The sequence below is a fragment of the Labrus bergylta genome, chromosome 14 (genome assembly GCF_963930695.1).
Source record: "Labrus bergylta chromosome 14, fLabBer1.1, whole genome shotgun sequence".
NCBI classification, from domain to species: Eukaryota; Metazoa; Chordata; class Actinopteri; order Labriformes; family Labridae; genus Labrus; species Labrus bergylta.
Genome location: NC_089208.1, coordinates 26,771,868 through 26,789,131, shown reverse-complemented (window position 1 = coordinate 26,789,131; position 17,264 = coordinate 26,771,868). Strand labels below are relative to the sequence as shown.

At 38.7% G+C, this 17,264-nt stretch overlaps 1 protein-coding gene across 2 annotated transcripts in view; it reads left to right on the top strand.

The window, feature by feature from the left end:
• Positions 1-17,264, top strand: part of robo4 (roundabout, axon guidance receptor, homolog 4 (Drosophila)) — a 30,896-nt gene continuing 13,632 nt past the window's right edge. Inside the window, exons 1-10 of one of the 2 annotated variants that reach the window (XM_065963098.1) lie at positions 1-364; positions 8,820-9,146; positions 11,628-11,785; positions 12,663-12,783; positions 12,946-13,084; positions 13,526-13,653; positions 14,726-14,841; positions 14,937-15,168; positions 15,291-15,412; positions 16,197-16,368. In XM_065963098.1, the coding sequence (XP_065819170.1) occupies positions 166-364; positions 8,820-9,146; positions 11,628-11,785; positions 12,663-12,783; positions 12,946-13,084; positions 13,526-13,653; positions 14,726-14,841; positions 14,937-15,168; positions 15,291-15,412; positions 16,197-16,368 (1,714 nt within the window). In that variant the 5' untranslated portion in view covers positions 1-165. Of the gene's footprint in view, positions 365-5,236; positions 5,518-8,819; positions 9,147-11,627; positions 11,786-12,662; positions 12,784-12,945; positions 13,085-13,525; positions 13,654-14,725; positions 14,842-14,936; positions 15,169-15,290; positions 15,413-16,196; positions 16,369-17,264 lie in introns of those variants that run through there. The other variant, XM_020629301.3, reaches the window with a different exon arrangement.

Genomic DNA, 17,264 nt, shown 5'->3' with positions numbered 1-17,264 from the left:
ATCAAACAGGGAGGGAGCAGGAGCACACGGCCATGTCTGAGGAACACGGAGACAACATGCTGTTTAACTATTTACTATTAAGAAGTTGTGTGTAGGACAGGTCACACAGTGGGGGGGTGCAGCTGTAGTAGGGGTCTTGGTGTGTCCAGTAAGTTCTGAGTGAAGATGCAGGTCACTGCATGTCTCCTGTGGGTGTCCTGGTTCTTCACCTGGGCAGAGTTCTCACACAGGTGCATGGGCCTGGACATTTGTGCATCATTACCAGGACTGGATAAGAGGTCAAAGGGCCGAGTCAAGGAGCATGTGCGTCACAGAGTCGGACAGCAGCACACGCCTCACAGGAGGGGGCCGCACAGGAGGAAAGGTGAGCCCTTCACTCACAAAACTTTTCACACTGACCCCCTACAACCCCCTGCAGGTGTTGTTTTTTTAATGCAAGGTCAGTGTTTCAAGGTGTAAAGGGATGTCACTTTGCAGGACTAGAGAGACCTGCATTCAACAACTATGATCAGCTGATAAACTCAGTCATTTACACTCTAAGAAATACTTTTTAAACATTTACATTTTGTACATTTTGATTGAAATGAAACAGGTTTCTAATTGTCTGTTTTTGTTGAAATAATGTGTTAATCTCATCTTTCATTTTCTATTTCATAGAACCAAATACTTATTATGTGATATAGTGATAATAATGATATATCCTCCAAAACTATTTTCCTCCACTTTAAAATTTAGAAGTAGTTATAATCATTAAGTATTGGTAAATTAATGTTTTTTATATTACATTGATAATGTATGCATTATATTTTTGTATTTTGTTAAGAAATGTACCAGAGTGATCATATATAGTGAACTGAAGATGTTTGGGGTTTGTGAAAATGCTAAATGGATTCAACTTCCTGTTAAGCAATCAAATAACTTATTAATCTAAATTGAGTTTTTTAAAGAATACATTGTATGAACACACGCTGTATTTCAGTATGTTTTTATGACAGCAAATGGTGATAATGTGACGTTGCTTGTAGTATAAATTTCACCAGTAACCAATTTTATTTACAAGTATGTACTCTCCAAATAAGTTGATCTTAGCAACTATGCAGGCTAAACACTGAAATATTGTTAAACTGTTGCTATGAAAACACTGTGAATAATAGTGAAATCTCTGACATTTCTTAAAATGTTGAAATGTCCTTTTGATGCCACTGAAAATCATTTGCTTGAATCTATGAAAGAATCATTTCAGACTCAACTGTGTTAAATGAAAAACAACAACACTGTTCTGCTCACTCTTTGAGGTTCAGTTTGAAAAGTCATATAAGTGCTAATGTGTAAGACAAGTCAAATGAAGTCAACTTTATTTATAGAGCACATTTAGAGACAACTAAGGTTATTCAAAGTTCTTAGTAAAAAGGTAAAACAAGAATACACAAAAGTCTTTCATTTGTTTTTAAGTTGCCCTGACTTGATTCAGTACATCGGCTTAAATGTGGAGATTTTATTTGTGATGGAGGAGCATGATAGAAGTGTGTCAGAGATAAAAATGTATTGCAAATATACTAATGCAGAATTTTGGGGGTTCTTTTAAACTAAAGGTTGGAAAACTTGCCCCATGTACAGAGGCCACTGTCCAAAAAGCGGGCAGCCCGGGTTTGAATCTGACCTGTTGCTCCATTTCCGCATGTGATTCCCCTCTCTCTCTCTCTCCTTTCTGATTCTATCCACTGACCTAATCTCTAATATAAAAGCATAAAAAGCACAAAAATAAATATTCAAAAAAGCAGTCATCTCCACTCTCTAATAGATTTAATCAGGCTCTGTTTCTGTAGAAATGCAGGCTCACAAAACATTTTTGCTTCAACCAGCATAAAGTCAGTCCGTCAGTCATTCATGTTGACCCTAAGTGTTTATTCCTATACAAAAAAAAACACTTGAATAACACTCAGAATTTACTCTGAAGTCACTTTTTATCACATTCCTCACTCGAGCTGACACATTCTTTCTTTTCCGCCTCTTCATCCCGCCCTCTTTGCCTCGTTCCAAAACTTCCCCGACCTTTGCTCCTCAGTTTAAAAAAAGGTCCGTTCTCCTCAGCACATCTCGGCGCGGCAGCATTCCCATGGGTTGTGTTTCAGCCGGGACTCATCCTTCATCCTCTCTAAAGCTTTTGTTGCGGCCTGAAAGCTGGCCGATGCCGGGGCCATCAAGCCCAAGTTGTTGGATCAATATAAACATCCATCACTTAGCCCCGGGCCTTTCTCAGCGGCACAAAGAACAGCTCACCACACAATGTGTTATTTATGTGAGCCATTGGAGGGAATGAACTCGCGCTAGTTCACTTATTTGTGGCTCGCTCTCTTTGCTGTGATGGAATTTGGAAGTTACTCAGGAAGGTGATTTCTGCTAGTTTGCTAATTGTTTTATACTTTTAGGAAATCATTAATAGAGTGCAACTATTCAGAACTTTTCAGACCATGCTTCTCAAGGATGATTTCCTACAGCAGATACTAACATTAAGACAATAATTATATCTACCTTTAAAGAGGTCATATTCTGCCCTTTTTGGGGTTCGTATATTTAATCTATGTACCAACTAAAGTATGTTCACAATAGGTAAAGTTTGAAAAAAGTGTCGGTTTTCATGTTCTGCTGCTCCATGCACCGGCTCGCTTCTGACTCTCTCTCTAAGACTCTGAAGTGCCCACGTTCAGAGTCCCCACGTGTGCCAAGTCTGATCTGATTGGTCTGCCGATCCGCTCTGTCGTTATTGGTCAGTTGCTCAGCACAGTTCTCGGAAATGTCCCGCCCCTTTTACCATATTTAGAATGCAGCCACTGGCTCCGTCCGAGGGTAGCATAAACATTCGCACCTTAGCACTACTGTGCTACTGCCATCTACAACATATCGTGGGCGTGCTACAGAAGTTAACGGGCGTGCAACATGAGCTGCAGGGCTTGCCACAACGAGCCAATGGGCTTAGATCAGTGATCTCACACTGACAATGACGTCGGACAGACAAATTTTTTTCGAGGGGGGCTAGAACTGAGCGCTACATGCAGCTAATGCTACAGCTAACAGGAGGACGTAGGAGAAGCTGCGTTTCCGCTGACTTGGAATTTTTGCACATAGATGTGCCTAAACATGCACAGGACACTTGGAAAACACACTAAAGAGCATATAAAACCAGAAAAAGCAGAATATGGGACCTTTAATAAGAAGGAGACGAAGAAACAAATTAAAATTAATAACAAGGAGAAGAAGAATTAGAAGAAGACCAAGAAAAATTAAAATGATATTCTCTCTTCTCCCTTCATAGTGAGTTCTCTGTAGTGGACGATATATATAGTATATATAGTTCATCGCTATCGTAGAATTGAAATGTGAAGCGATACTGACCAGGGATCGAGAGAATTTCACAAATAATGAACGTTGTGTCTTAGCGTCTTTTAAAGGAAGTATTTAAAAATGTGTTTTTAACTAAATAATGAAATGTAATACATTTGTGCCACAAGTCTTTAAATATGCACATACAGACTATGTAAAAACTCTGTAAAACATACAGACTCTGTTGAAAATCCAAACAGCTTTTAGATTTCTGTCAAAATGCAAACAAATATGACCTGATCTGTGTTTCTGCATTCTGTGTTCATGCTGGTTGTGATCCTCTCGTCCCTCTGTTCTGTATTTGAACAGTCAAACATCACTTTTTGCTTGTAAAAGCTTTCTACTGCAATGCATATTGGTATTGCTGGTTTAGTGACCATCAGATGTAAACAAGCAGCAAACTCCGGTCTTGAAGCCAATGTGGATGTGCAAAATCCTGCAGTTCTTTGAGTGTCCACTTGAGGCTGGCTCCAGGAACACAGGAAGTCAGATACACACCACAGCCAAAAAGCTGTTTTTACAGCATAATTAAACATGTTTACAGCCTGGTACAAAAAATCAACCTGGTCTGATTTCACAATTCTTCTCCAACTTTCAAATTTCACTACCAAATCCTCATAGCGCACCTTTTAACAAGATCTACTAAGAGATGTTGCACCCCCATACATTCATAAAAATATGTAGCTTTGAGCAGCAACTCCACTTCTTTGTGCATTGCATTGTGGGTATTTAATCCTATATTCATTCAAGTGAGTATACTCTCAAACATGATGCAAAACCCCTTCATAGGGACCATCCCCCAATACAAACAAATAGTCCTACTTACAGATTACTTGGAGCACTCATGCCTTAGTGACAGATACATAATTTCCTTCTATTGTTAAGAAACATGGGAGACTGAACTTCCTGCCTCCCGTTACTGTTGACAGTTTCAACAAACTGTTAAAAATACAAACTCAAACAAAGATGGGACATGGGCTTCTGTCTATAGCATAAATATCTTCACCTTTTCATTTATTTCTGTTGATCTTTCTTTTGAATATGTTAATAAAATATAATTATATAAAAAAACTAGAAGATACGATATGAGAAGTAACCCTGAACAGCTATATCAACATGCATTGACAACATGCCTGTTGAATGTCATTTATGCTTATGGTCAATGTTCTTCTCAACAACTATTTATATATGTATACAATAAATACATCTATAGCCTAAACTGACAAATGTTACAAGCTATGACAACCTTTTGTTGGTAGGTCTACAGTTTCTTAAACAGAGGAGTGTTTGTTATCCAAACTGTTCAACAATTGTTAGTCATACATTTTGTGATAATAAAGTTGGAGTAGGCTTATTATTTTAAAGTATGGATAGCCTTCCATAGGCTTGTAGCCTACTATTTATCTCCATGTTCCTTAATATAGTACAGGCAACTGGCTTCTCTTCATATATTTTCCTTATAATTAAAACCTAATAACATTGTCTAAAACTTTGACTCTCTTCTTGTTATCTGCGACTTAATTTTTTTTTGGTCAAAATGTTTCACTTGCATGTTTTTTAAGTACAGAAGCAGTCAAAAAAAGATTTGATGTTAAAATAAATATATCAAAAATATTTAGGCTTTATATGCGCAAGTGCTTCTGTCAAGTCTGAAAATCAAAATAAACAACAACACCGGATATTTAAGATATAATTTTCAAATTAAAACCAACATACAGCCTGGTTTTTTATTTGCCATGTAAAGGTTTACAGTCTATGGTAAAGGTACCATCGTTGGTTTTATTTTGAAAAGCCATACCAACAAGAAGCGTGATGTCATGACGTTACCTTGACGCTGATGCAGTTACTTGGTTACTGAGCAGAGAGGGAGAGGATGAGCGGAGTAAACTACGACATGTTTGTAAAATAATTGAAATTCAAAATATTGTAGACTTATTGATATTTCCGGAGAAACTTGTTGATTGTAGTTGTACATTTATTTACATTATGCTTTCAACGTTAGGGTACTGTTAAGTAGGCTAAAGAGCAAATTTGTTCAGAAAGTAAAGTTGTATCTTCGACGGTAAACTCTGTTGTTAATGATGACCGGAAGTTTGTTCATCAGCATAATAACAATATCTGGACTTCTTCTGTCAGGTGAGTACCTCTGAGATTTGTAGTCATTCATTTGTTGGCTGAAACATTGTTTTAAAACCTGTTAATATCACAAACAAACTGTGAGAAGATAACCTCTCACTGGACGATTAAAACCATGCTACATTTGGAGAACCTCAATTAACTTAAATAGACCTACATTGAACATTAAAGTATTTATTGTTATACTGTGATATTTGGTAAAAGTTCGATTTTTTTTATTTCATGGGTAAAAAAATAACATGTAAGATTCAACATAAGAAATCCAACAACAGAGCATCATGTGTTCACAAGAAATCACACCTAAAGAATAATGTCCAGTTTAAATCATGTCATATTTCATTGAGCTTTGTTGGTTAAAAAGTTTCCTCAGGGCTGACAGGACAGAGACTACAAATACAACATTTTGTTTTCTGCCTATTAGGATTAATCTGAGTAAAACTGAATTTTCTTTGGAAATTGATTAATTATTTTCTGCGTAAAATTTCAGGATAATGTGGAAAATGTCACTTACATTCCCCATATAACTTTCATTGCCTGACTGTAAAAAAAAGCTAAAAGATATCCTTTTGTATATTCTAAATACTACAAATTCAGACTGCACTTCATCCACTAATGGACCAGCCTTTATCACACTTCAACCCACAAGAGCTCAACATGCCTTACCCTCCAACAGGTGTAGTGTAACATGTGGGCGGGGGGATCAGTCTCAGGTGTGTAGTTTGGTTGGAGCCTGCTTTGCACATTTTTTTGAAGCACCTCACACATCAACACAATCTCTCATCACAACCTTATTACTTATAAAGTATGCATTTATTCAGCACTACAAATATTTCGGCCATGACACACTGTTGTTTTGGCTGCTTCCTCTTTTTAATCTCTTTTCAGTGACATTGATGTGTAACAGGCTATTGTGGGCTGGAATCTGAAGGCATTTCCGGCTATAGTGATCAAATACACAGCTCGAGAAGTTTTTGTTGATGTCCCTGCCCAGGCCAGATTTTTAGCCAGATTGGGATTCTATTTGATTTAATACAACATTAAGACTGAAGATTATCCTCTTCAGGAGGATTTGGCTGTGTTTAGATTCAATTTGTTTCGGTTTTTCTTTGTGCATGTAGCAGGAAGTATAATCTGTGAAGGGTCAAATACTCATCACATACCACCTCTGTGGCCTTGTGCAGAGGTGTGATTGGAACTTTGTTTGAAGAAATGTCTTGTTATTACAAACCAATAACACAAAAACAAAAAACAATGTCTTTTGTTCTCCTGCGGATGTGCCGTTGATGGTGGAGCTCCAGCCCGCCTTTGTTAGAGCTGATGTTCCTGAGACCCTCAAGCTTCCTCTGCTGTCAGGAAGCTCAGTCCTCCCGTTTCCTTTAGTGTGGTCATCCGACTTCACGGGAAGTTTAAACAATGGCATTCCTCTTCTGCTGGATGCAAACAGACGGGGTTTGTGGGTAGCAAGGCTGTTTGCAGTGGGTGTTGTGTTGCTGATTAAATGAAGTCAAAAGTGAGGAGGCATATCTAATGTTAGGGTGGGCTCTTCTACACAGACAAAGGTTAAAACATATTTTAGACTCTTATCCACAAAGTAATGTGCAAACAGTCTCAGAGCACTCAGGTCTCTGGTATGTCTTGGTCTTGGTTAGTGTAGTCTTGCCTACAACACTACTTGTCACACACATCCTTTACAACCACCAACCTGCAGGCTGCAGAAACAGGTCACAAGCATTTCAAGCTTTGGACCTGTTTCTCATTAATTCCTGACTGTTTGACCCTATTTATTATTTATGGACATTTTCAGACTACTATTTACTGGTGGCATTTTTAAAGTGTTTTAAGCTACATTATTTTTCTATTGTTTTATCCAGTCATGTTGTGGTGATTCCCAGAGTCTGTTGGGGCCCCAGGCAAAAATTCACAAGGAAAATTGAGAAAAAAGGCAATAGAATTGTCAAAATCCAAGTTCACTGGTGGTGAAGTGTTAATAATTAATAGCTAATTCAAATTCTTTCAGCTTGCTTACTAGCTAACAAGGGCGGCTGTGGCACATTGGCAGACATCTCTCATTTGTAAGGTGGGGGGTTTGATCCCCAGCACCATGATGTGTACTTGGGCAAGACACTTTAGCGCAATTTGCTGCGTCAACTTTGGCTAGTCAGAGACTAGAAAAGGCTACACAAGCTCAAATCCATTCACCATTTAACAAGTCAGCTGCCGGTGTCCCTCGCTGGTCACAGCCAGCAGACACACTGGACACACTAGGCTGATTTTCTGGCTAACTTAACTAATAATGTTAGACAGAAGAACAAACGTCATACGTATATGCTATAGTCAGTCATTCAAGTATCTCTCCCCTCATAAAGCTAGCAGCATTCAGTGATTTACTGTTTTATTCAATCATATTTCAGATAATTTTATCTGCTCCACTTACTGTAACACTGTCTCACTTTCTATTTCCTCTCTTTTTTTTTACTCCCAGAAGTTTAATTCCTCTTCGTACTGTATACCTTTGATGACTTTAATTGTCAAACTTAAGTTTTTCCCAGGAGTGATATGAAGCTTAGCAGCACAAGGACTGCGAGTGATGACATATGGTGCCCCCATAAGTTTTCGGTTGTGATTGCAAACTGTTGCACATCTCTGGGGCCCCAAAGCATGTTGCCAGCACCTCTGAAGTTCTATGTTGTGTTTGAAACGATGCTTATGCACAAGTTACATTTAAGGTTAAATTTAATCTGTTTCCAGAATCTACTTACAAAATCTGTAGAAATATTTATATCTGTCTATTCCATGAAACCAGATTTTTAAATTTCTAGTAAAAATCTAACTATATACCATCACAATGAAAAGACAAATCATACGCACTCAATATTGGGTAATTTCCTTTTAAAATTCTTTTTAAAAAGTCTAAATTGCACAAATATGTTGACAAATAACATATTTGTGCAATTTAGATAGTGCTCTCTCTCTTTCGCTTCAGTTGAAAATATGTCTGCAGATCTGTAGTTTATTTAAAGTTTCTGTACATTTCAATACTATTGATCCTTTAAGAGATTGCATCCAAACCTGTGGTACCAAAAAGTATCCAAGTATCGAACATTTTGACCACCATAATCCCAACAAAGCTCAGGAATGAATTGGCTCTCATCTGTTCTGTCTCCATAAATAATCTCATTTCCCTTTCTTTAAGGTGACTTATCTTTATCATGTTTGCTGTTGCAGAACTACAACTTGCGGTAAAACTGAAAATACACACTTTTGTCTTCACAGTTTCTAACATGTCTCTGTCTCCTTTTCAGGTTCAAGAGTCTGTGCAGAGGAGACCCCGCCCCGCATCGTCCACCAACCCTCTGATGTGGTGGTGAAAGTGGGGAATCCGGCGAGGCTGTCCTGCGGAGCGGAGGGTGGCCCGTCCATGACCATCCAGTGGCTGAGGAATGGACAGCCCGTAGAGACGTTCAATGGCGATCGTGAACGTCTGCCCATAGTTCTCCCGGAGGGGAGCCTTTTCTTTTTGAGTGTAGAGAAAGGAAGGCGCGGTCAGTCGCAGGAAGGCGTCTACACCTGTGTGGCCAGTAACAGCGCAGGCACGGCCGTCAGTCGTAACGCATTACTGTACATCGCCAGTAAGACTTTTGTTTTTTTACTGAAGTGTGTTTTACCATTGAAGACCTACATGTAGACATACGCTGCTCAGATATCCATTAGATGAAGTCAAGTCTCAGTCAGTTGATATTTGATTGTTATGATTATGAATATTGTGTTCAGAAACAAGTCAGCTGTAATAATGAGCATTATTATAATATACATTATATAATGTATGTTTGATTGGACTATGGAGCATTGTATACTATTCAGTTTGTTGTGCACATAACAGTTTCTGACCAATATGCACTTTAAAAGCACCAAAAACATTGTTTTAGAGCGAAAGGATTTGTCAGACAGGGGGAATCTTGGCGGATTCAAATATTTAGCTGAGTGATTTCTGAATCTCTGAACTTTGTCATTGAGCCATATGGTCTGATGACCTATATGACCTCTGGGATTGAAACTTTTCAGGACTTCTAATGTATCTTTTTTCTGTGCTTTGTCTTTCTTTGAAGTCTGACGAGCATTTTAAAGGAGCAGTATGTAACTCTGACACCCAGTCTTTAAAATGGGTACTGCTGTCCACATTCTAAACATTGTAGAGAGCTGTCTCCCCCCGCCCCACCTCTGCTTCGGTCTTGAAACCTTTCTGTGTTCTAACCTCTCTCCATTTTTCATCAGCATCTCCAATATGTATCCTAGTTTTTCTACATTTCTGCTCGTGGAGCTTATTAGAAACATGCAGAGGCTTTTTCTAAAATTGTTGTCATCTTCTAAAAGTTGAAAAACAGACAAAACAGTACTTTTCCTAAACCACAAGACACGGGCGGGCACCAAGGTCCATTGTCAATGTTTGCCGGAGAGGGGAGGTCAAACAGTGGTGCAAATTAACCCCAGACCCTCACTGTTTACTTATCAGGGCCTCGGTAAGGCAGGCGACATGCAGCGGCTGAAAGCTGGACTGTATTTTAAGGAGCTGGAGCTGCGTCAGTCCTGTCCACTCACACATGATGTACAACACCCTCTCTGATAGCAAAAAAAAAAAGGCAAAAGGAACAAGTCATTTTCTGAAGTGGATGTTCAGAAATGTGTACAATCAGTACAAAATTGGGTCTTTTAAAAGGTACTGTTTTTGGGCTTTGTATTTTTATTTTTGATAATTATATTCCCGTCTCCTGTTTTCTTGAGCTGCTGTAATGCAAAAATTGAAATGAGGGACAGACAAAGTGTGGAATAAAATACGGGAAAAGAGCCACAGTTTGGATTTGAACCCAGGCCGCCCCTTTGAGGACCCTCTGTACATCCACTGGCGCCCCAAAATTGGGTCTATTTAAATCATCCAAAAATTTGAAATCTCAAGAACTATTAAGTTTATTGTACTTACCCTACAAACTGGGGTACCTACCTATGGACTCCAGAGGTCCACTTTTAGACATTTTTTTTTCACAGCTTCTTTATTCAATCATTCAAATATGTTAATGACTTTATCAAAAAAACTATTCAGGGTGACTTCACAACATTGTTTTCTTCTTTTGTTTGAATACATTTATATTCAAAATCTCAATGTATTAGGGTCGTTGGGGAACCCCGTCAACACAAACATGGTTTTTAATATATGGAAGTATTAATTGAGTGTCTGTTTACGTTTATTCTGAGTCCTTATTTAAAGTATCGCACAGTAAAGTGAAACTTCTTTGAGATGATAATAATTATATTTATTCTTTAGACAAACATTTTAAAGGTGACATTACTAAGTATTTTAGAAGAAATACGTTTTTTTTTTTTTTTTTTTTAACTTTTATTCACCAAAACGTGCATACACACACTCACACAATAAAAAAAGCAAACAAGAGGGGAACTGTGGTACGATACAGTTTTGCAAGCAGATTTAGACAAAAACAAACAAACAAAACAAAACAAAAGGAAAGGGGTCAGTAAATAAAATGAATGAATTAGAAAGACGGACAAAAAAAGTGAATGAGCAAACAGGACAAAGAAAAACATGGGGACAGTATAGTCACAAAATGATGTAAAATAAAACTGGTGAGATAGGTTGTACACATGGTGATGATTTTGGTGTTATTTGTTTGTTTTTGTTTTGTTTTTCACTTTGTATGGGTGCTAACATATAAGAAATAAGTTTGTACTTTGTGGTGATGGTCGTTTCTTTCAGAAGTTTATTTTTGGGTCCTTATTTGTTTATTATATTAGTAAGAAGAAGGTAAAGTAGATTCTTTTGAAAGTTTTATAGTAGGCCTGGGTCTCAATAACTCTTCAGTCATCTCCTTTATTTTGTTAATTCAAATTCAAGACAAAAGACAGCCTGTATTTCATTCTGTTCATTCTCTGAGTTCTCGGCTGATGCTCGGACATCTCATTTCAAATGTTTAACTCAGAGTTAACCTCACACTTCAGAGTTAACTTTAATAGCTGTTGATATGTCAGCTTCACAGCTTTGTTCTTCTACATGCATATGTTGTGGATTAAAGGAGTCTAACCCTCACTGTTTGTTGATGTAGGTTTGCAGGAGGAGTTCTCAGTGCAGCCCAGAGACGTGGAGGTGGCAGAGGGGGAGGTGGCTGTCTTAAGCTGCGGCCCTCCACTGGGACGCCCCGAACCTAATGTCATCTGGAAGATGGATGGTTTTCCCATCCACAGCATGGATCAACACTACACTGTAAGCACTCTGCCTCATCGTCAGTGGATGGAAGCTGCTTTTTAAGGAGACACCAATCTTACTGGTCCTATCTAGTCAGCTTTCCTACAGTTCATATCTGAACCAAGCATTTCTGTTAAAGCAGGAGGAGGAAAAGAAAACGCACTGATGTGTTCAGTTTCTCATGATAGATCAGCAAAAATGTGGAAAAAGGAGACAAACAAGAAAACTTGGCAACCATGGTGATTAACCATTGTCCTATTTCTGTATGAAGTGTTTAAAGAACAGAAACCTCTTTCTGATTGGACAAACAAACATCTCTTTAGAAGGGAAAAAGTCGAACATGTTACATACTCCAAGTCAGAGAGAATCAGAATCAGATTTATTGTCCAGGTATGCTTACACACGCAATGAATTTAACTTGGGTGAACTGTGCTCTCTTATGAACAGGTAGAACATTAAATATCAACAATAAACATAATAAGAAAGACTAATATTTACATGACTAAATATGAAACAGTGCAGTGGTGCATAGTGCAAAAGATGCTGAAGTAACATGATAAGTAAAATGCAGTTATGCGACAGATGAGTCAATTAAGATGAAAAAGAGAAGCTATTGAAATATCTCAACCAGGATTTTGCTGTAGAAAAACCTAAACACAAGTTAATTGAAGTTTCCTAATGCATCAATCATTTCAATCTTTAGTAGGTTGCAATAACATTTGCATATATTGTACTATAGATAGATGGATAGACTCTATTCTGTTTACTATGTTCCAAGTCTTGGGGGCTTTATACATTTTATAATTACATTAAAAGTGTACAGCAGAACATGTTACTATCTACTGATCTGTGTATCCTATGTGTGTATGTGTGTCTGATGATGCTGGTGCTGCAGGTGCTGAGTGGGAAGCTTATCATCGCTCCTGCACAGAAGTATGACTCTGGTGTTTATGTGTGTGTGGCGAGCAACACAGCAGGCGTGAGAGAGAGCAGGGCGGCTCGGCTGACTGTACTAGGTGAGACAACCCTCCTGTGCCTACTTATTACTGCTTTAACAATAGATGTTAAGAAACTCAATGCGATGATGACGAAATGAGTCCCCTCTACAAACAAACTTACATCCTGGTGCCGTGCAGTACATCAAGTTTATTTATTTTTTCTCTTCTCTCCTGCTGCAGCCAGTCCCGGGTTGGTGCTGAAGCCAGAAAATGTGTCTGTGAAGACGGGAGAGTCCGCCCAGTTCTTCTGCCAGGCTAAAGGTGACCCCCCACCTGCTGTGGTGTGGAGCAGAGAGCAGGGGCCTCTGCCTAATGGAAGGTACTTCATTATTCCACATATAGAAACAGAGTCCATGCACAGTGTAAACTCAGTGTCAGATCAGAGTTGATGTTTGATTGGTTCTGTCTGTTTGCAGCCGGATAAATGTAACATGAGAAGTATTTTGTGATAATAGTGTAGCATGACCTCTTTATTGTTCTGTCCAAGAAATTCAAATGAAATATAATGACTTGACTTCAATCTTTTCTGGTTCTGTATGCCTACCATACACCCAAATACTTATTGAAATAGCCCATTCTTACAACCTTTTTTTGAAGATGCATTTTAGGTTTATATGCCTTTAATATGTAGGACAGTTTTGAGAGAGATGGGGAATATGGGGAGAGAGAGTGGGGGATGACATGCACTAAACTGTACACGGGGTGTCTGCTTTACCAACCCAACTAAAGCAGCATAGCTACATGCTCTGTACGTCTACAGGTATCTTGTAAACCCAGACCAGACTCTGCAGATCCATTATGTTACCTCTCAGGATGCTGGGAAGTACACCTGCACTGCTGCCAATGATGTAGGTGTGGCCACTGCCAGTGCATATCTGATAGTTGAAGGTAAGACGACTGCAAGTATTACAGAAATGTCACATATCAGAATCTGAGTTTCAGCTGACAGCACTTTCACCAGGCAGAGCAGTGTGTTCAGTGGAGGACTTAGAAAGTCTATTGTCCCCCTGGCCTTACAGTTATTAATCTCCACCTACCTGTAGCACTGACGGGGGTAAATAAATATGCCCACCTGTATTCTGCCAAAACATATATGTTTTAAGGTATTGTTTAATTGTGTGAATGGGTGTGAAGGAGTGGGTAGATGTGACCTGCGGTGTAAAAAGCACTTAGAGTTGTCAGGAGAATAGTAAAGCTCTATACAAGCTCAAGTCTGTTTACAAATCTGAGCCCTACAGCGGTAAACAAAAAAGCTCTCTTAAAGGAAAAACTTGAATCAGGAGTGTTTTCATTACATGAAGGATTACAGTGCTGTCTTAAAACCGACCATTTCGTGGCAGCTGGCAAAAGCGATATTCCAAATAACGTTCTGGATCTATTATGCAATTAGCCCCAAAAATATCTAAACAGCCAAAGTGTAAACCACCAGATTTCTCCCTCAGTGTTCCATAACCTGCATGAAAAATATGCACGCTATCTGAGTTTTTTCTTGACTTTTTGATTACAATAGATCCACATATGCACCATTGGAAAAGCCCAATCACACCAGACCAGGGTATAATAATAATGATAATAAAGTTTATTTATATAGCGCTTTTCATAGACAAAGGTCACAAAGTGCTTTACATCAACAAAAAACAACAACAGCATACATACAATGTAAGAAGAAAAAAAATAAATGTGTACGTCATGGACGACATTATAAACTTCAACTGTAAATCTAGTTCCTATAGATTTTAAAACTTTAAGGCCCATGCACACACATATCTAACCATTTTAACTTGAGCCAGATATGAAGTTGTGTTTGACTTTGTCTTTGGTCCCTGAGTAAATCAGTAACTCATTTAGGTAGATGAAACCCCTTTAAAGCAATGCTGAGGATCAATAATTCTGGAAAGATCCGTCCTGAGTGTTTCTCCTTAAAAGTGCCTTTAATAAATAAATACAATTGTGTTTCCAGAGCCGGCCAGTACTGTACAAAAAGACCTCCACAAAGAGCTGTCTGCCCTGCGAGTTGCTTTGGAAAACGTCACCATCATGGCCCCTGGGTCCAATGTTTCTCAAGTGCAATGGAAGGTATTGGAAATACAAATATTAAACATTTAAAAGAATGTACATATACATATATATTTCAGATGTGTGATCTGTGTGGTGTTTTTTACTCCGACCAGCTGCAGTCCCTCCCTTCCCAAACTCATTACCTCGATGGCTTTGAGGTTCTGTATCGCTCTCTGCTGCCCGCCAGCTCAGACTGGGCAGCGAAGAAGGTGACTGTGCCCTGCTCTCAGACTCAGGTGGGCCCCTTAAAGAGAGGCTTCAAATACGAGTTCAAAGTTCGTCCTTATGGCGGTAACCTGTACGGTAGGGAGAGCAACACTCGGCACTTCAGAGTGCCTGAAACAGGTAAGATTAAAGAGTCTGTATTTCCAGTCTTTTGATTTTTAAATACATACATGTGTTGTTGTTTTTTTTCTGAAGTTGAAAGTTAGTAGATAACAGTAAGTAAGTTGATTTTCTTTGTTTAGTGCCCAGTGCCTCTCCACTGGCAGTTTCCATCACAGTGAGCCATGATCAGAATAACACCATCCATCTGAGCTGGGAGCCTCCTCCTCATGAAACACACAACGGTATCATACAGGGATACCAGGTACGCACTAAGGAACAGTTCCTCACACTCACATGTTATATCAGCTTCCTTACAGTCACCTACAGAAACAATCCAATATGCTTCCTCAAATCTCCAGTTACTTAAGCCCATTTCACAAATGCACCACACTCCTGGAAGTCTCCAGACTTTGTCATGTTTGAAGCAAACAGCCTTATCCGCTCACCCTGACTTTGTGCAACCAGCCTCTGAGTCAAAAGTCTGTGTGGATGTCAGGGTGAGCTGATGTGTTAAACACAGTGGGTAAATGTCTGGAACATTACCTAAACCAAACAGAATATTTTAAGTTTTGTGAATATGTTGAAATTGTCATGAAAAAAGAAGTCAGAGGTGAATGAGTGAACAGGGTTTTAGAGACAGTCTGGGTCAGAGAGGGGCAGTAAAAGTCGAATTTTTACAAAAAATATAAAAAGAAAGAAGTAGGAAAACAGGTAAAAGGACAAAAGCTGACAGATTCAATTATTCCGGATTATATCCTGCTGTGTTCTCACATCAGCCCACTTGGACATGCTGAGGAAAAAATACAAGGGGTCTGTCAGGAAAAACTCTGGGTGAAGCTCGAGGGGAAACTTCGGCTGTTTGCGTTCCCACATACAGCTCCTCCTTGAAATATCAGGAGTTTTTTTAGGAGTTTTCTGCATGTGTGAAAGCCCTATAAATGTCTTGCATATCACTGTCTGGAGTATAGGCCTTGTGTGTCTGGTTTTCCTCTCTGCATCAATGATGCCTGATCTCTAATACAAGTAATCTTTTTCTTTCTCTCCAGGTGTGGTGTGTGGAGTCTGACGAGCAGGTGTACCAGAACTGGACCGTGAACAGCGGCCAGCACAGCCTGGAAATCTCTACTCTCACACCAGGAAAGCGATACTGGATCACCATTGCAGCCGTTAATGGAGCAGGAGTCGGAGCTCTGAGTGACCCGCGTGGATTTGTCATCAGTGAGTGTGATGTTACCGTGTCAGGAAAGTGCAAGAAAACAAATCAAGAAGATTTATTTTGACTCCATATCTGGTCTGGACAAGACAGGAAATACAACAACCAAATTTAATCAGAATATAAAACTAACATGCACAACCTTAGTACTTTTTATATCTCTTACTGGTAATGTTAACTACCAGATCAAATCAGCACCGTACAGTATAAACATCATATATTCTCATATACTGCTCTACCCTATCAGTTACACCAAACTTCACCTTTAAAGAAGTCATTTAGTTTATGCCGATACACTTGTAATTTCTGTTGTGACATGAATTTTCCATCTTTTCTGCAAACCAAAAAAAGGAGTACTGGAGAGGAAACACCAAAGCTAACTTGCACTGATTTTTCTCTGAACTAAATGCTTGTAAAATATTAAACTGAGTTATTTTATTACAGCATGAAGTGAAAAAGAATGTGTAGATTTACACATTTAAGTTTCTGGAATACAATTTAAAAAATTAATCATAATGAGTATTTTTGGATACTCTTAGATTTTAAATGTCTTGAAAAATGCAAACTGGGGCGTTCATGGATTAGTGGTTAGTGTGCACGCCCCATGTGCAGAGGCTACAGTCCTCAAACCTGCAGCACAGGTTTGAATCCCTGAATCTTACTACAGTCCAAAAAAAGTGTAAAGAAATTAATCATTAATCATTTCACATTCAAACAATTCCTAAAAAACATTTCCATCATATGTCTTTATTTAGTTTGTTAATCTCTCATACAGTAGGTTCTGTACATTTTTATTGTACTGAATTCAATGTTATTGTAACCTGTCGTTCTATTCTAAGTGTTTTTTTACTGCAGGGCAGCCATAATAACTCTCAAATCTTTAGATGCACTACATCACTGA